The sequence below is a fragment of the Acomys russatus genome, chromosome 30 (genome assembly GCF_903995435.1).
Source record: "Acomys russatus chromosome 30, mAcoRus1.1, whole genome shotgun sequence".
Classification (NCBI taxonomy): domain Eukaryota; kingdom Metazoa; phylum Chordata; class Mammalia; order Rodentia; family Muridae; genus Acomys; species Acomys russatus.
In genome coordinates this window covers 24,774,643-24,793,924 of record NC_067166.1, presented here as the reverse complement: position 1 = coordinate 24,793,924, position 19,282 = coordinate 24,774,643, and the positions used below count along the sequence as shown (strand labels likewise).

Below are 19,282 nucleotides of genomic sequence, written 5' to 3'. Positions count from 1 at the left end.
TGTACTGTTCACAGCACTTGTTCTTTCCCACACCCCAAGGCAGGGTTTCTTTGTGTAGAAAGCTCTGTCAACCAGACTGGCCTGCCCACCTCTGCCTCCCATCCACTGGGATTAAAGGCATGTGCCACAACCTCCTGGCCTCACACATTCTAGGCAAGCGCTGACCACTGAGATAACGATAGAGTCTTACTCAGTTTCCCAAGCTCCTTGAACTCATTGATTCACCAGGCAGACGTTCTTTTCATTTGGGTTAAAACCTCTGACCAATCCTAGATCTCTAGGCTGTAAACCATCCATTTCCTATCCAAAAGAGCTAACCGTATGATAGCTTTTCCTCCAGAAAGATGCTAAAAGATATTTTTCTCTCTGTTTCTACACCTGCCAGTGTATCTACATTTGGATCCAGGGGATATTTGCAGCCAATGGATACACGCCAGTATTTATACTGTCTAAAGCCCAAGAAGGAGTTTGCAGAGAAAGCTGGCATCATTAAGGGAGTGACAGTAATTGGGAAGCTGGATATAGTGTGGAAAACAAATCTAGGTGAAAGGGGACGACTACAGACCAGCCAGCTTCAAAGAATGGTGAGTCTAGAGGACACTTCACGTGGGGCCAGTGACAGGTAGGTATCACAGTCACCAGTAAAAAGCCAAGTGCCATAAAGTCACTGAGACTTCTAGAAAACACTAATGCTTTTGTTGATCCATAGGTAGAAAACTGGAGTTGAGATTAATGTAAAATGTTCAAACGTTAATTTCTCTTTAGTATGCATTTTCCTTTTTGTTTGGCTTGTTTTCTTTTTAACTTCACCAAACAGGACTTAAGATAACCGCTTGTCAGTTACTCTGATCTTTCGTAGGTCTTACTCACTTTACACTGAGGCATCCAGGCCATGTCCTGAACCTCACAGACCTACATACTCAGGTCGTGCCCTTGTTCTTGCCTTGAGACAGGCTATTTGTGTGTAGCCCTGGCTGGTCACAAACTCAACAACCCTTAGAGATCAGATCCCCTAAGTTCCAACTCACTCCTTATCTAGAGACAAGATCCATCTTGATTTTACTGAGCCTGGAGTAGTTATATCAAAAACAGTGCAGGTCTGCAGGGCCCTACCAAAGGGCACAGCAAAGGAGGTCAGAGTGAGAGACGGGGCAGAGTAGCCGTGTAAACATGCCAGTATGGTGCCTCCATTAACACCGAGAGGTTTTTAATAGATGTATTTTAACTGTTACCTTTTTTTCACAGGCTCCGGGTTATGGAGATGTTCGGCTGTCTTTAGAGGCCATCCCAGATACCGTGAACCTAGAAGAACCTTTCCATATTACCTGTAAAATCACAAACTGCAGGTAATGCCAGTGTGTGTGGATGGGCGTCCTTTCCTTCCCACCTAAAAGTACTTGCAAATCTGTTAACTATCTCCCTTCCCCCTCTTTTAGTTTTCTGACTCTCTTAGCTCTAGCTGTCCTGGAACTCACTCTAAACCAGTCTAGTCTCACACTCAGAGATGCACCTGCTTCTGCCTCTAGTGCTGGATTAGAGACATGCACCACTGAGCCCTGTTAAAGATCCTTTCTCTTTTTATGCTGAATACTATAACACCAGTAACAAGATTTCTGTGTATTTGAGGTATTAGTATTTACTTCCTGCATTCTTATTTCATTCATTAATCATACCCTATATGGTGGCTATTAATTTTTGACAGTCTATGGAAGAGCTAGAAAAAGCCATGTTCACCATGTATGCATATTTCATAGCTCTAAAGAATGAGCCGCAGGTTCTTATGAATAACACAGATTTAAAATAGTCAGATACATTTTTCTGATACTTGAACCTGAGCCATATCTTCAGTGTAAACATAAAATAAGAGTTACTTATAGGTTGTGAAATTGATCCAGGTTTTAATCTTTTGCCTTTTTTTTTTTTTTTAGTAGTTTTCTCTAAGACAGTCTTGTTTTGTAGACCAGGCTAGCTTTGCCCTTGCAATCTTCTTACTTTCTGAGTGGTAGGAGTACAGTCTAAAGTTTTTTGGGAGGTTGTTTTTGTTTTGTTTTGTTTTGTTTTTCAAGACAGGGTCTCACTGTGTAGCCTTGCCTTGCCTGGAACACTATGGAGACCAGGCTGATGTCAAATTAATAGAGCTCCACTAGCCTGCCTCCCAGAGTAATGGGGTTAAACACATCTGCCACCACACCCAGCCATTAAGCAGTTTTGACAATAAACAGAAGAATCAATGGATATATGGCTTAAAGCATAAAAAACCTAGAACTATATTTCAGCAAAGTCATTTTGCTAGATCTTGTACTATTATTTGAAACATATTATTAGTTTGCATATTGGGTTTGTATCACAGTGGCAAATCACAATCCTTTTAGAATAGCTATATATCACTTTAATTCCACACCCATCCCAACCCTTAGTTTTAAGGAAATAGGAAATATCCTTCAAAATTACAGAAATGCCTAATTCTCTGTGAGGCTACACACTTACCTTTGTGGTTGTTGTTTTGAGACATGGTCTCTAACCCAGGCTGGCACTGAGCTCTCTGTGAACCTGAGGGGCACCTTGACCTTCCGGTGCCCTTACCCCCACTTCCCAGGTGTGAGGTGGCGTTACAGGTGCTCACACTGTGCTGTTCATGACGTGCTAGGGACCAATCCCAGGCCCCTGAGGATGCTAGCGAACCAACTGCGCTGCATTCCTAGCCCCTCAGACTTCTTCATAGGGGATTTTAGCTTAGGGCTGTGCTAACACCCACATATTGCTGTTGTAGTTCATCTCTCTGGCTGACCTGTGAACTGTACAGCAGAGGCAGGTCTTACAGCTGTTACATTCAGTGCTTGCCAATCATAAGGTCTCAGGGAAAGTCCAGGCAAAGATATGTAAATATAGGGTGTATCTAGGGGATTTTTGTTTTGAGGGTTATTTAACACTTAAGTTGTCCTTCTTTCCTATGGGGTTGCCACAAGAAAGACTACGAGACATAGCTGAGATTCAAATGTCAACTCCAGTAGCTGAGCAGCAAAGAGCCCGTGCTCACTAGCAGAGCTGGAAACCACCTGGAAGATGCCATCCTTTCGTTTTCCTTATTCTGTCTTTTTATTTGGCTTTTTGAGACAGTAATTCTTTATAGCTGAGGCTGACTTCACACTGCCTCTATAGCTGAGGCTGGCTTCACACTGGCTCTATAGCTGAGGCTGGCTTCACACTGCCTCTATAGCTGAGGCTGACTTCACACTGCCTCTATAGCTGAGGCTGGACTCTTAACTTCTAATCGGTCTACTTTTAACTCCCAAGTGGTCCCTGCCCCTTCATCCTATCTTAATCTAAATAATGACATGCTCATTTTTTTCTTTATTTTTCTGGTTTTTATTCCCCTGTACACCTACAAAGTAAACTGACTTGGAAAAAAACAGGACTGTGATGGTATCTCCTTAGGAAATATACAAGATTTATTCTTGTTTTCTGATTGCTGCAGCAGTGAGAGGACGATGGATCTGGTTCTGGAAATGTGCAACACCAATTCTATCCACTGGTGTGGGGTTTCAGGAAGGCAGCTGGGAAAGCTGCACCCAAGCTCCTCGCTTTGCCTGGCCCTGACTCTGCTGTCCTCAGTTCAGGGGCTTCAAGTACGTTCACTTTTCAGCAATCTCAACAGGGTGGGCTAAATTGTCATTTCTGATAGCCACATTTTCTCTGGTAATTATCAGTGAGTGGAAACTGAAGTGCATCCCTCTCTCCCTCTAGAGTGTCTCTGGCTTAAGACTCACTGACACGTTCCTGAAGAGAACCTACGAATACGATGACATCGGGCAAGTCTGTGTGGTCTCGTCAGCCGTGGGAGTGGAAGCCTAAAGAACATTCCTAATGTTAAACTTCTTGTTTAATCACAGAAATGCTCTCTGTAGCTTGTCAGCTTTGTGCATTGATCAATAGCAAAGAGAAGTATATGTTATTTAAATTTGTTTCCTGTAAAACAGTTAAATATTAAATATTTGTTGTAAAAACACTAGTTTTCTCTTGTGAGTTGTATTCTAAATGAACAGAACATTTCCATACTTTCTGTTCATATTTCATGTCCTTTAAGTAACTGTCAGGTTTTGTTTTCAACAGGCTAATCTGAGGCTTTTTGTCAAATAATTGTAGTGAGAATTTTGGAATTTCGGTTTTTTTATTTTGTTTTGTCTTTTAGGGTTTGTTTGGTTGGTTGGTTTTGGTTTTTGAGACAGGGTTTCTCTGTGTAGCCTTTGCTGTCCTAGACTCACTTTGTAGACCAGGCTGACCTCAAACTCACAACGATCCACATGCCTCTGCCTCCCAAGTACTGGAGGGATTAAAGGTGTATGCTACCATGCCCAGCTTGAATTTTGGTTTATTTAAAAACCACAGAACTATCATGTTTTCATTCTAATCCCAGGTGTGGGGATATGAGGCTGCTTTGCAGCAGCTGACTATGATTTGCCTCGTGCTGTAGCAGAAGCTTGGTTTTGTCAGCTGCTGATAGTTTCTATGATTGTGTGGCATTTGGAATTCTGGGAACTTTTCAAGGAGTATATAAATGCTAGGGCCCCAGAGATGGGGGATCGGTGGTTGTTGGTTGTTCAGGGGAGTCGGTTGCAGTTTGTTAGTAGTCGTGCTCAAAGAAGAAACAAGAAAGTAGATTTAAGACTCACACTGACGGGCCGGGCAGTGGCGGCGCATGCCTTTAATCCCAGCACTCGGGAGGCAGAGGCAGGCGGATCGCTGTGAGTTCGAGGCCAGCCTGGTCTACAAAGTGAGTCCAGGACAGCAAGGCTACACAGAGAAACCCTGTCTCGAAAAACCAAAAAAAGAATCACACTGACTCTCTCTTTCCTTCCCCCCATCCTTCTTTCTCTCCTATCTAGTGATAGGGTGAAACTGGGGGTATAAAGAGTGGGGAAAAGAACCCACAAAGTAACAAAAACCAGCTTCAAGTATCTAAAAAGCAGATAGCAAACCTTAGGCTCTGAGGGCAGATGAACTCAGCCATCTGAGGACACTAGTAGGGTAGCCATGTTTAATGGCACCACTGGCTAGGGCCCCTGGGCTACAGTTTACTCGTCTGGAAGATGCCTGCTGTTTGTTTTGGGATTTTCGAATTTTCATAATACTTCACATGTAGAAACTTAGTTAAACTAATCATAGTCAACTACAGTCTCTTTCCTAGATGCTTAGCCAACAGAAAAAAAATGCTTATTTGAAACATTTCTGATCTCCTTCCTGTAACCTAGTTCTTTCCTAAGATACACAGGATAAACATTTGTAGTTTTCAAAATCACTGTATGGGTGTAAGTATGTCTGTGTTAGTGTATATATACCAACACACAGTAATAGACACCCAGGAGCAGACCAGAATTGATTGACTCGGTTAACTTTTTAACAATGTGAATAACTGTCTAGGTTTAACCTAAAAAACTTCTGGGTTTTTCCCCCACTGAAGAATGAAGGGTTTATTTTCATACTATACATTTCAATGATTCCAACTTCATATCTGACTTTTAGCTCTTCATCATGTACTAATATAGAAGTTTTATCTGTCCATGTAGTTAAACCCATTCATGTCAGGAACAAATCAGCAAGAAAGTTAAGGCTTTAAAGCTGGGTGTGGTAAGAGCCGGGCGTGGTGGCGCACGCCTTTAATCCCAGCACTCGGGAGGCAGAGGCAGGTGGATCACTGTGAGTTCGAGGCCAGCCTGGTCTACAAAGTGAGTCCAGGATGGCCAAGGCTACACAGAGAAACCCTGTCTTGAAAAACCAAAAAAAAAAAAAAAAAAAGGCTGGGTGTGGTAGCTCACACCTTTAATCCCATCAGAGAAGAGGGAGAAGGATCTCTGTGAATTCAAGGCCAGCCTGGTCTACAGAGTGAGTTCCAGGACAGCCAGAGCTGTTTACACAGAGAAACCCTGTCTCAAAAAACAAAAAAGAAAAAGAAAGGAGGAGGAAGAGCATAAAAGAAAAAGAAAACTAAGACCAGCCTGGTCTACAAAGTTAGTCCAGCATAGCCAAAGCTACCCTGTTTTGGGGGGCGGGGGGTGGGGGTGGGGGGCATGTAACAAAATGTTTCCCTATATTGTCCTAACCAAAATCATGCTGTTAAACCCTATTCTGTTTTGTTGAGTTGAAAATCCCCAGTATATGCTAAAAGCATACTTACATGTGAAGGGTGCATTAAGTCAAACATAAGGCCTTTACTCTTAAATGCATAATTATTTATTGCCATGACAAATTGTTTGGTCCAGAATGAAAGGAATATTCAGAAGACTTGCCCCTCACATTAGTCAAGATTGTTGAGTATCTGTGCAAAACAAAATGCAAGCAGTGAGAACTGAAGTCTGCTCCTTTAGGATGACAAAGACTGGTCTTTGTCACATCCTCTCATGACTAAACCATTGTTTCATTCGGTCATAATTTAAAACTTACTCTGCTATATACTTTTAGTTACAAAGTCTCTTCTGTGTATAAACAACATAGGTACATACTATTCAGACTTTAAATAAAGGTTAGTTAATGCCATCTTATAAAGGATCTGTGTCAGCTATTATAAAAACTAGATTGGTGATTTGATACAGTAAATGAAAAATCCATTTCCATAAACAGGACATGTTCAGTTTTGCATAGCACAGTAATGGCGTCAGCTACTCCAATGAAATGGGGTTCATGGAGGTCAGGCATTCCTTATTAGAATATATGGAAGTAGTCAATGCCCTGTTTCTCTTGGCAAGTGTATTTTCCAGACAAGGGGAAGAACACTGGGGAAGTGTCTTGGAATTTTAAGATAGCTTGCACAATCAGACCACACACACACACACACACACACACACACACACACACACACACACATTCTTGAAATAGCTTACAGTGTGATGATTCTAATGTGATGGAAAGACCTGAAGAGTAAAAAGTGCCCTGACTAGAAAGAAACTCCATGGAAGTGGGCAGCGACATTTGGCAGTCTATTTGTTCTCAAAGAAACAAAACTAGGAAAGTGAAACAGAAGATCCACTGGTTCCTTCATTTCATGTAGAAAGAAGAGCCACCTTCAGCTAAGGCCATTGGCCCCTGAAGACAGTGTTCCGAAGCTGCTGCTGAGAGCTGCTGATTCTCACCAGGGCGTTACTGGTCAAATGAGCTGAGGACTATTTCTCTCTCGTCTGTTTTCAGAAAGAGTTGCACAGAATGGATATTATTCTCTCCTAAGACTGATAGAATTGACCAGGGAAATCACCTGAACCTAACTTTTGTGCCCCCCTTGGTTATCTTCTTTACAAAGATCTGTTGCCCAAAGTCGTTACATACAAAAATCCAGAGCAAGTCATAGTGTTTTCTAATTGCCCTTTATGGTTCTTGTTTGGGCTGCTTTGTTTTCTACTGGGGTGTCCTTGTTAGCCTCCTACTCACTGTGTAGCCCAGAATGATATGGGGTTCTGGTCCCGCCTCTAGCTCCCAAGTGCTGGGACTCCAGCTGCACACTGCAGTTGCGTGCACTACTAGGCAGGGGGTAACCCTGGGCTCTGCACATACTAGGCGAGCACCGCCAACTGAGCTCTGCTCCCAGGCCCTCTGCTTTCCTTTTAATAGCCATGGATCTTTTCAGTAGTGCGTCTGTTCTTTTTTCCTCTTAACGCAGTGATGGGATGGAACTCATGCTCTCACACACTAGGCTATACTCTGCCACTTTCATCTCTGATGCTTGTTAATTTGTATTTTCTGTGTCCCAGTTGAATCACGAAGGGTTCACCAGTTTTACTGAACTAAAAGCATATTCTGTGATTATTAACATATTCAACATTAGATGACTGGGTTTTAGTTAAGTGTCAACTTCGAGTTTTCTTTGATCATAGTCACAACCTTCATGCAACCAATGAGCGCATCTCTCTGTGTGTAAAGAACACTAGACAGTGAGCGGAACAGCTCACACAGCAGAGTTGATGTCAGGGGTCCTCCTATTTAAAGCCCATTCTCTACCAGAACTGTTCCCTGTTTCTCCCATGTCAGCCCACGCCCAGGTGCTTGCAGGCTATTTGAGGAGAGATCTAACCTTACGTTGTTCTAAAGTTGAGTCCTAACTGCTGATGTGCTGTTTAAAACAGTGATCTAAACCGAACTTGATGATACGACCCTAAGCCTGAATTCTTAATTAATTTCCCCCACTTGATGGTGAAATTACAGAACCACTGTCTCACAAAAGGCAAAAAAGGAAAAGGTCAGTTTGGAAACCTTAGGATACTAATCACACAGATTGAGAACAGTTGTGGGAAGGCCCTACCGCCTCATTAATTTTAAACTATTTTCTTCTCCACCTTTCCCTCATTGCTTGCAAAATCATTACACACCAACCCCATTTAACCAATTTTTTCATTAATAAACAAATTCCTTTTAAAACTGGAGTTTTCTCATCCACCAATGCACCTAGAGTCATGCCACTAGTCTCATGCCATTTCTTTTTAACCGTATGCCAGATGCACAGTATGGCATCCAATTTCAAATAAGATATTTGAAGTCTCCTGCTATGTTTAAATTGCAATAAATTAAAGTTAAGTGTAAGACGGCATGCCAAGCTAAGCTGCAGCAGAGGATCACACAAATGAGCAATAGATACTTTTTATATCCACCAAATAATGGTAACATTAAAAAAAAATCGTTGATGTGCACATAATTAAATTCCACTTAGAAAACCCATAATTTAGGATCAAGTCAGTGGCTTTTTAAAATGTAACTAGATACTGCCCTAGGTAAGTTTACCACCAATGAAACTGACAAGCTGTGACAATTTAATGGAGCAGTTGTGTCACTGACCTGACCAGTACCATGAAGGATTTCTAAGTATGTTTCATTATGTACTTAACTGGCCATGCGAATGCGATCAACACTAAGCTACAGACAAGACTGGTTAAAATCTATACTGAAAACCTGAGCATACTACCTTTGCTTTCTGTACATTCACAGTATCTTCAAAGCGTTGCTTGCACCAAACATTGCTTCCTGCCGGTTCGGAAGATTCCCTGTCCCCAGCACAAGCCGCCCTGCAGACAGTACCCGTACCCACAAGAGACGTGTGTTACTGATGGCAGCACATGCCAAAGCTTGTGTCCTGGCGTGCTGCCAAGCACACTTCCTCTAAACCAGCATGGGAAATCTTTGCACTTAGTCATCACACCTGTCAAAACCTATGGAAACCTGCAGCCAATGAGCTTTCCGGCAAATAGCCCTGCTATTCAATAAATATACTCTGCACTAAGTCTAATATACAAATATGATGGTAAAAGTCTTAAAATGGGTGGGCCCTTGTCCCAAGGCTGGATTAGCACTTAACAAGGCTACTGATCATTTGTTTCCAAAGGAGTTTGTATTATGTCCAAGTCTGCTTGTGGTAAACTATTATCTAAATAGATGTATTCTCTCAGGCTTATACAAGAGACCGTTGTTTCCACTGTTTCCAGACATTGTATAGGGTGTTTTGTTGTTGTTGTTGTTGTCTTGTTACTTTGTTTCTGGCTAGTATCTACAAGTGTATACATCAGAACTGCAAACCATTCAACCATTGTATAGCGGAGGAGGGTCCCGGTCAAGTCAGGAGTGCTCCTCAGTGCTGCTGCTGAAGGACCTGCTGCGGATGTGATTTCTCAGCTGCTCTATGAGTTCAGGGTTCTGCTGCTGTATCTGCTGAGCAAACTGCTGCCCCCTGCAGGGAAAAGGCAGAATACACTGAGGACTTTCCAGTTACAGACTATACAAGCAAAACCAACTCCAGACGCTGTGGGACTACCAAAGGGAAATTTTCCTTTGAACCATAACATTACCAATATTCCACATAGCATTATTACTGGATAGAGAGTTTGTGTGCCTGTGTGTGTGTGTTCGGTACAGTCCAATGTTTTTGTTTGTTTTAAGACAGGGTTTATTTACTGGCTAGAAAGCTGTGACAGGCTAGCAAGCTCCAGGGATCCCCCTGGCCCTACTTTTCCAGCACTGGAATTACAAAACGTGGCATCAGTGCCCGTTTTTTGTTTTCAATCGCGTTCAGGGGACAGAACTCATGTCTTCATGATAGCAAAGCAAACTACCAATTGAGCCATCTCTCCAGCCCAGGACAGTTCTTTTTGGGGAAACAAAAACACCCTGTTTGTCAGCCTTTTGGTGAAGATCACAAAAAGAAACAAAATGCCAAGGCTAGGTATGAGCGCCTGAATTGGATGCAATCTACTTGTTCACCATTTAACCTAAGGACCAAAAAAGTATGCTCCTTTACAGTGCCCTGAGACGTGATGCTCTTTGTGCCAAGTCTTCCTAGTTCCTTGGGATAGGGCATAACAACTCCCAGTATGGGATCCTTATAGAGGTCACTGAAAAGCCAATTTTATTTAAAGATAAAGTTTATCATAGGCATAGAAATATAGTTCAATGACAGAACTTTATTTTTTTCCTGAGACATGGTTTCTCTATGTAGTCTTGGCTGTCCTAGACTCACTTTGTAGACCAGGCTGGCCTTGAACTCACAGAGATCCACCTGCCTCTCTGAGTGGTGGGAAAAGGGTGTGTATCACCACACTTGGCTTGACAGAACTTTTAAAGGTTTGTGTATGTGCGCGCCCATGCGTGCATGCATGCGTGCATGCATGCATACATATAGCTGTGCAGGTACACAAGCCTAGGCCAGAAGGAATGTCAGGTGCCCTCCTCTGTCACTCCCTGTCTTTCCCTGAACCTGGAACTTGCATTTTCTTAGGCTGGAAGCTAGCAAGCCTGAGCAATCATCCCTTCTTTGCCCCTTGGATCTGGAGTTAGATGCCCAGGTTCTTACATGGATGCTAAGATTATTAGTCTCATTACTGTGCGGTGAGAGCTCTTATCCCCTGAGCCATCCCCCTTGCCCATCAGAACATTTTCCCAGTATGCCTAGGGCTCTAGATTCAACGCAAGCACCTTATTAAACACATTCATTCCCAATTTTGAAACAAGATGGTAGGGCACGTCTATAATACCAGCACTTGGGAGGAAGAGGCAAGGAGTTCAGGAGTTCAAGACCATCCTCGGCTACACAGTGAAATCAAAGTCAGCGTGGTCTTTATAAGACCCTGTGTGAGAAAATGAACAGTACAAGCCACCATTGAGAGTCCCTGGGGCTCACTTTTCTGAGTCCTGATGAAACTCCTATTCTTTTGCTTTTGTCTCTTTCATTTGCATGCTGGGCAGACTCTATGCAGAATTTTCCGGGAGCTATAGGCCTCCCTAATCTTTCTCTGAAGCCCAGCGCCCCCCACCTCCACCATGTTGCCTGTGGCATTGTTGCCATGTAGCTAACCTCCATGCTGACTTAACTCAAACAGCATGGATTATTTTTAAGGAATCGGGGAGCGTTTGTTTGGATTTTGTTCTTATTTCCCTTTCTCTCCTCCATTCTTCTCCTCTGGGCAGCTGCTGAGATTTATAACTTGCCTGCCGTGCAGTTTCTCCTTTAAACTCTAGTAAAACAGTTCTTGAAGTTACAGTAAGTTTATCACAAATTCTTGACCTCAATGACATGTATTAAACATGAAAATCATGCCACTTAAGGATCAATCTAAAAAAAGAAAAGAAAAATCAACATCCTAAATGGTGACTGGTTTTGACCACAAATTAGAAACTGGAACTTGGCAGTGGCCGTTTCAGATACACATTCAAAACACAACGTCTTTGGCAACTGTGACCGTCAGTAATGTGCTTAAACGTATGGAGTCTGAAGGACTGCAGATGCCTGAGTAAGTTTCCTAAGTGTTCCAAACATTAGTAATGTAACGGGATTTTAAAAACTCATTTTACTCACTTATTTTGTGGTGCTAGAGATTAAACGCAGAGGAGTACTACCAGTAAAGGTGGTTTTAAGCCAGGTATGGGGGATCATGTTTGTAATCCCAGCACACTCAGGAAGATCACCTTAAGTTAGAAGCCAACCTGGGCTGTATAGCAAGACTATATCTCAAAAAACAAAAGCAAAACCAAAACCAAAACAGTGAATCTGGAGGCTAGAGACATGGCTCAGTGGTTAGGAGCACTGTCTGTTCTTCCAGAGGTCCTGAGTTCAATTCCAGGCAACCACATGGTGGCTCACAACCATCTATACTGGGATCTAATGCCCTCTTCTGGCATGCAGGTGTACATGCAGATAGAGCACTCATGTAAAATAAATAAATAAATCCTTTTTTAAAAAAACAGTGAATATAAAATATAGATCTGTACCTAATTAATACCTACTTTCAGTAGACATATAACCACCACTTAAACCCCAGAATAGTTGTTCAAGCTTTAAAAAAAAATTTTTTTTAATGTCTTAGCTCTTCATTGGTGAAAGTAAAAGATTAATTGCTTTATATATGAGATCACAATGAGTGGGCATCAATAAGCAGGCCAGCAATCCTTAGGGACTCTCTCTAAGTATAGATGACAGGACTGATAGTCCACATTAAAAAAAAAAAAACTGAGGACCCTAATTCAATACTGAAAACAAGAAAAATTTAGCTATAAGACTGAGCTCTTCGGTGGATGCTCTGAGCCCTCAGGAAGTTACAACTTGACCCTCAGCTCTACTACCCACCAGTTATGGATGGAAGATACTCACTTCCTTGTTTTGTTTTGTTGCTTGCTTGTTGCAACAGGGTTATCACTACATAGACCTGGCTGGTCTGGAACTCACAGAAGACCCCCAAGCCTCTGCCTCCCAAGTGCTAGAATTAAAGGTGTGCACCACCACACCAGCATTCTGCCGACTCTACTACTAATAACTCTTTTTAAAGATCTGCTGATATGTGAAGATCCCTTCACTTTTAAATGTGACTATTTACCAACTTCTCAGAGATTTAAAACATTTAATTCAGCAAGTCATTTTAACAGGAAAAAAATTAAAATCAAAGTCTTGACCCCTTAGAAGCAAACTATAAGGTATCAAATACATGTTTGCTGTTTCTGTTAAGTAACTTTGTGCTGGTTAGTTTTTCTCATTTGACACTAAGTTAAACATACCAAGGAGGAATATCATCTGGAGAATTGTCTCCATCACACCGGCCTGCAGATAAACCTGGGGAATATTTTTCTGACTAATGATTAAGGTGTGAGGGGCCAGCACCCTGGAGGCTGTGCCACCCCTGGACAGGGGGTCCTCCATTGTATAAGAAAGCAAGCTGGGGGAGCCACAGAGAACAAGCCAGCAATCAATGTTCCTCCATAGTCCCTGCTTCAGTTCCAGTTCCTGCCTCCAGGTTCCTGCCTTGCGTTCCTGCGCTGACTTTCCCTTCTTGACGGACTATAAACTTCCCCGAGTTGCTGTGGTCACTCAGCCTTATCAATATAGTGGAGAGCAAACTAGGACAAGCACTCACGCTTGGATAAGGCTGGACAGGTCTGTTAGGCCTCCAACTCCAGCAGCAGGTCCGCCGATGGCGTTTGTCATCATTCCTGACATTCTAGGGTAATAAGAGACCACGGAGATTAGCATATATTCTTCACAGGAAGGAGAACGTCAGTCAAGTGTAGCAACAGCATAGAAGGAGTCGGGTCAAATGTGTAAGTTGCCCCTAAGTTCTAAATGGCCAGGATTCGGTGCTTCTTTATCAGTTATGAGATGATATGCTCAAATTCAGAGCCTGGCAATGAGAAGGGAGAGAAAGGCACAAGGGGCCCTTTATACTTACAGCTGTTGAACCTGAGGGTTCTGCATTAAACTTGCAGCCTACAATTGAAAAATAGTATTGTTTATTAAAATATGGCAGTGATGCTTAGGGATTGTTACAAGGGCAGAGGAATGAGACCTAATAACACACACTCTAACACTGGGCGGAGTTTAGGGTGTTACACAAAAGAGAAAGTACTATAGAAACTGGTCTCAACTGGAAAAATGAGATAAAAGACAATAAAAAAAATTAGATGTTAATGGAGGGCATTGCCACCAGTGATCAGATTAATGAGCAAAAAAAAAGGGGGGGGGCAGCCATAAATCGTGGATGTAAGCTTCAAGTCTGGAAAGGAAGAAAGGGCGTTTTCCCACAGGCAACGGAATACAAGGATATCCTGATGAAACCTGCGAGCCTGCGGGGAGGCAGTGGTTTTTAAATTTTCATGTTTGCAAACGGGCAATCTAATGAAAAACCACAAGTTTTGTCTTATAAAGTCACACATTCACACAAAACACTGGCTTTTATATTTTGATTTAGGAAGGCTATGGGCTTTCTAAAATCCACCCTGGCTTCCCTCTAAAGAAGGCGGACAGGTGAAGCCCTGCTGTCTTAGCCTCCGCCCTAAACACTTGCCACTCACCAGAAACTCCTGCATTTGTTTCTAAAAAAAATTGAGGGCGGGGCACGGTGGTGCACGCCTTTAATCCCAGCACTCAGGAGGCAGAGGCAAGTGGATCACTGAGAGTTCGAGGCCAGCCTGGTCTACCAAGAGAGTCCAGGATATCCAGAGCTGTTACACAGAGAGACCCTGACTCAAAACACAAACAAACCAACAGAAACAGAAACAAAACCAAATTTGAAGCCCTCACTCCCTGTTCCTTGAGTGGCTGAAACAGGAAAATCACTTAAGCCCAAGAATTTCGGGTCAACTCTAGCAACTACTATACAATCCCATCTCCTTAAAAAAGTAGGGCATAAAAGGTTAGCAGATGTCTAGTGGGCAGCAGCCAGTAGATCAGAAAGGGGATCTACTCACCATGGTGATAAACGCCGGGTTATTTATCAAGCTAGCCATGTCAAAGCTCAGCCCAGTTCCTGTCTGCAAAAGAATTAGTTAGACCTGAGATTCATTCCAGCCGCTGTGACATCAGTCACCTCTGAACAAGAGGCTCTGGGCCACACACGTCACAGCAGCCACTTACAGGGCTGGGTACCTCTCTTAACTTCTGTTCTGCTATTTTCAGATTGGACTTATAGGAATCGTTTTCAGGATCCAGATCCAGTGCCTTCTGGTAGCTTGTAACAGCCTCTTCAAACTTATTCATCGCAGTGAGGGCCAGCCTTAGGAAGAAACACAGCAGAGTCAGGGAGACAGATGCCTTCGTTTTCAATTCTCACCCAGATTACACTGAGTCAGAGTATGGTTCAGAGAGAGAGAGAGCATTACATTCTCCCTAACTCCAAAGCATCAATGGTCTGCCTGATTACAAACTTTCTGTCCACACAGATCATACACCTACAGCTCAGAGATGAAACTTACCCTCCTACTTTTTAAAAACTCTGACATGTAGGGGAAGTCATTCACTGAGCTAAATAAGGCCTGCTGCTAGCAATCTTGTGAGCACCTATGCCCACGATGCTGACACCATTTTCGAGGACTCTAAGAGACCAGGCGTGTCAAAGCTTGTAACAGTGCTGCCCCCTACAGATGTGCTGGGCTGTGTTCATAGCTCTCCTGGGACACCTGCAGCCCACAGGCCTTAGGTGGGGTACACCTGCCTCTGAACACTATGTACTTCAATCACCCCACATTCTTCCATCCTAAAAGACCTTGAGTCATAAGAAATATTAATTTCCTACTTTGTTTTTACTGTTTCACTTCCTACTGCGTTAAAAAAAATATGTATTATTTATTACTGTAGGTAGATGGGTGATATGGGGCACACGTGGAGGCCAGAGGCCAACACTGTCGACTGCCTCTTTTCCTTCCATCCTCTTTTCTTTCCATCCAGCAGTCACATGCTGGACAGGCAAAAGCAAGCAAGTGAGCTTCCTGGCCGCAGCCTGCTTGTTTTTGCATGGCTGACGAATGGGTGTATCCCTGGCGTAGGCAGAGCCCCAAGCGGTTTTGCCTCAAGACTGCTTATTGTTGCTATGCTGCCTTCCTATGCTTGTCCCATATGCCTGGAATAATGCAGTTGGCCATGAATAGACCCTCACTGCCTATACCATAATTTTATTCCTCCATGGTGCTACTCAATCTGTTGGGCAGATTTTCTACAGATGACTTTATGACTCCTGATAATGGTTCCTGGATTGATTCCAGTACTTTAAAACCCTCCTGCACTACAGCAAAAACTGTTAAGAGCTCTGTGAACGTCCATGTGAATTACACCATGAAGGAAAACAAGATTGAAGCAAATTAATAATCAAGGAGATGCCAGACGCCTTTAATCCCAGCACTTGGGAGGCAGAGGCAGGTGGATCTCTGTAAGTTCGAGGACAGCCTGGTCTACAGAGTGAGTCTAGGACAGCCAAGGCTACACAGAGAAACCCTGTCTCAAAAAACCAAAAACAATAAAAAATAAAAAAAATAAAAAATCAGCCCGGAACGGTGGTGCACACCTTTAATCCCAGCACTTGGGAGGCAAAGGCAGGTGGATTGCTATGAGTTCGATGCCAATCTGGTCTATAAAGTGAGTCTAGGACAGCGAGGGCTACACTGAGAGACCCTGTCTCAAAAAATGAAAATAAATAAATAAATAATGAAATTAAAAAATCAAGGAAATACATTGATCCTAAGTTTAGCCCAAGGATAAGGCCTAGGTGTACACTATGATAAGAAAGACCATATGAATACAGAAACAAAGAATACATGGTTATCTATACAAAAGGAACCTGTTTCTTAGAAAAACCTTGACATAAAAATTTCTTCCTCTGAACACAGAACATACATTTGAAATAAGAAACAGAAAAGCTTCTGCTTTGAACTCATAATGAGCATATAGATAAAAACCACTGCTTTAAAGATATAATAAAAAAGGATCTAGTTAGATATATATAGTTCTCATAAAAGAACTTAGACACACTACTACTATAACTCTTTTTTTTTTTTTTTTTTTTTTTTTTTTTTTTTTTTTTTTGGTTTTTCGAGACAGGGTCTCTCTGTGTAGCCTTGGCCATCCTGGACTCACTTTGTAGACCAGGCTGGCCTCGAACTCACAGCGATCCGCCTGCCTCTGCCTCCCGAGTGCTGGGATTAAAGGCGTGCGCCACTACGCCCGGCTTACTATAACTCTTTTTATGTAACAATTGTATCTATTTTTGAATGAGGTAATTTTTTCATAGATATTACAAAAACCCAGGACGGAAATAAAGTTGTTGTTGGTTGGAGTTGTCCTCCATTCACCATACACCAAATGCGTGCCTGTCTGATTTTTGTTTGTTTTTTGTTTTCGAGACAGGGTTTCCCTGTGTAGCCTTGGCTGTCCTGGACTTACTTGGTAGACCAGGCTGTCCTTGAACTCACAGTGATCCTCCTGCCTCCTGAGTGCTGGGATTAAAGGTGCACACCACCACACCCAGCTGATTGCCTATGTCTTTATGTATGTTTATGAATGATCTACGGGAGCTCCCTATGTTTGTGTGAATGTATAGCGTTCTCTCTCTCTCTCTCTCTCTCTCTCTCTCCCTCTCTCTCTCTCTCTCTCTCTCTCTGTCTGTCTTTGTCTCTCTCTCTCTCCCTGTCCACTGCAACCAGCAACTCCAAATAGCAAAGCTACCAGCCTGAAAATTTAAGAGTTAAAGTACAGCAGCCAGAGCTATCAGCCTGACAGTTAAAGAGTTTAGAAAGTTCAGAGTTTACCCCTGTGACCAATGGCGCCAAATAACCTGAAAGGTCAGAGAGAAACACTAGAAGTAACCAGCTCCTAGCCTGATGGGCCTAGAGCAAAACCCTTCGGACCCTCTTTCTCCCCACCGCAGCCACCCAGCCCCGTGGATTTAAAAGCCTTGGTTCTTCACACTTCCACTTTAACATGGGCTTGGGGGGTTGATCTAGGGCCGTCAGGCTTACAGGGCAAGTGCCTTTACCTGCTGAGCCATCCACCTCACCGGCCCCCAGTTTCTCGTCTTTTAAATTAAAAGCAAACTGGCTATCAGATGACTAGGCCTGAACAGCATGTTAGTTGTTAGACAGCCAAAATAAGAATCTCTTGTAATTCAAATAATAAATTACCATTACAGGCACGAATCGAAGCATTATTAAATTTCAATGTTTATCTTTCCCTACCTATAATTTACTTGGAAATTACATTAGAATTGAGCAGTAATAATAGTATATATGAAAAGATAGTATTGAGTATCTTTTTTTGTTCTGGGATTGTTTTGGGTTTTTTAAATATTTTATTTATATTTATTTTATGTGCATTGGTGTTTTGTCTGCATGCATGTCTGTGAGTGTCAGATCTCGGAGTTACAGATAGTTGTGAGCTTCCATGTGGGTACTGGGAATTGAACCTTGGTCCTCTGGAAGAGCAGTCAGTGCTTCCAACAGCTGAGCAATCCTTCCAGCCTTGAGATTGGTTTTTTGTTTAGTTGGTGTTGTTATTGTTGTTCTGTTTTTTGTTTTTTGAGACAGGGTTTCTCTGTGTGGCCTTGGCTGTCCTAGACTTTGTACAGCAGGCTAGCCTCAAACTCAGAGATCTGCTTGCCTCTGCCTCCCTAAGTGCTGGGATCACAGGTGTGTGCCACTGATCCTGGTAGGATTGTTTTTAAAACTAATCTAATCCTTTCTTTTCTGGATTACCTCCCAGGCTTCTTGTGTAGATTAAATAAGAAATTCTTACAACTCAACAAGTTTTCTCTTAGTCAGCCTTGAAGGGTCCTCAACAGAGTTCCCAGTGAGTCATCAATAACTACTGAAAGCTTAGTATGTATTAGGCACTATTATAAATACTGAATAGTCCATTCTTAGCTTTTAGAGAACTCTCTTTTACCTGAGGAACATAGACAGCAAGCATGCTCACAAAATGGGCAGTATTATGGAGAATTACAGCAGTGTTTACTCCAAAACAGCCACATTCGGGCTGGAGAGATGGCTCAGCAGTTAAGAGCACTGGCTGTTCTTCGAAAGGTCCTGAGTTCAATTCCCAGCTACTTACAAGGTGGCTCATAATCATCTATAATGAGGTCTGGTGCCCTCTTCTGGCATGCAGGTGTACATGCAGGCAGAATACTGTCTACATATAAATAAATAAATCTAAAAAAAAAAAAAAAAAGCCACATGCAGAAGACGTGAAGATGTGAATGACAGAAAGCGATCCCAGAGAAGTGGGGGAGGACCATCTACCCAGACACAGCAATAAACACAGAGACCCTAAGAAAGATGCAGGTATGGGATGCTTAAAGTGGCAGAGAGAGCACCTTGCTACACTGGATCATGCCAGACCTGTTTATAGTTCAGACTTGTAAACTATAGCTGCCATGGAATGACGGTTTTGCTTTGGGGGTTTGGTGGGCAGGTCTGAGGCAGGGTCTCGTAGCCCAGACCAGCCTCAAAGTTGCTATGTAGCCAAGTGACCATGAACTCATGATCCTCTTGCTTCTGCCTCCAAGTG

At 42.7% G+C, this 19,282-nt stretch overlaps 2 protein-coding genes across 6 annotated transcripts in view; one reads left to right on the top strand and one right to left on the bottom strand.

The window, feature by feature from the left end:
• Trappc13 (trafficking protein particle complex subunit 13) overlaps window positions 1-4,140 on the top strand; it is a 29,741-nt gene extending 25,601 nt beyond the window's left edge. For 2 of the 4 annotated variants that reach the window (XM_051172298.1, XM_051172296.1), the window contains 4 exons: window positions 386-584; window positions 1,246-1,346; window positions 3,479-3,626; window positions 3,745-4,140. In XM_051172298.1, coding sequence (XP_051028255.1) covers window positions 386-584; window positions 1,246-1,346; window positions 3,479-3,626; window positions 3,745-3,852 — 556 coding nt within the window. In that variant the 3' untranslated portion in view covers window positions 3,853-4,140. Of the gene's footprint in view, window positions 1-385; window positions 585-1,245; window positions 1,347-3,475; window positions 3,627-3,744 lie in introns of all 4 variants that reach the window. The other 2 variants (XM_051172297.1, XM_051172295.1) reach the window with 1 other exon arrangement.
• Window positions 4,141-8,462: 4,322 nt separating this feature from the next.
• Sgtb (small glutamine rich tetratricopeptide repeat co-chaperone beta) overlaps window positions 8,463-19,282 on the bottom strand; it is a 37,136-nt gene continuing 26,316 nt past the window's right edge. Inside the window, exons 6-10 of one of the 2 annotated variants that reach the window (XM_051172386.1) lie at window positions 14,867-15,005; window positions 14,701-14,763; window positions 13,683-13,720; window positions 13,371-13,454; window positions 8,463-9,700 (exon numbers count right to left, since the gene is read on the bottom strand). In XM_051172386.1, the coding sequence (XP_051028343.1) occupies window positions 9,589-9,700; window positions 13,371-13,454; window positions 13,683-13,720; window positions 14,701-14,763; window positions 14,867-15,005 (436 nt within the window). In that variant the 3' untranslated portion in view covers window positions 8,463-9,588. The remainder of the gene's footprint in view (window positions 9,701-13,370; window positions 13,455-13,682; window positions 13,721-14,700; window positions 14,764-14,866; window positions 15,006-19,282) is intronic. The other variant, XM_051172387.1, reaches the window with a different exon arrangement.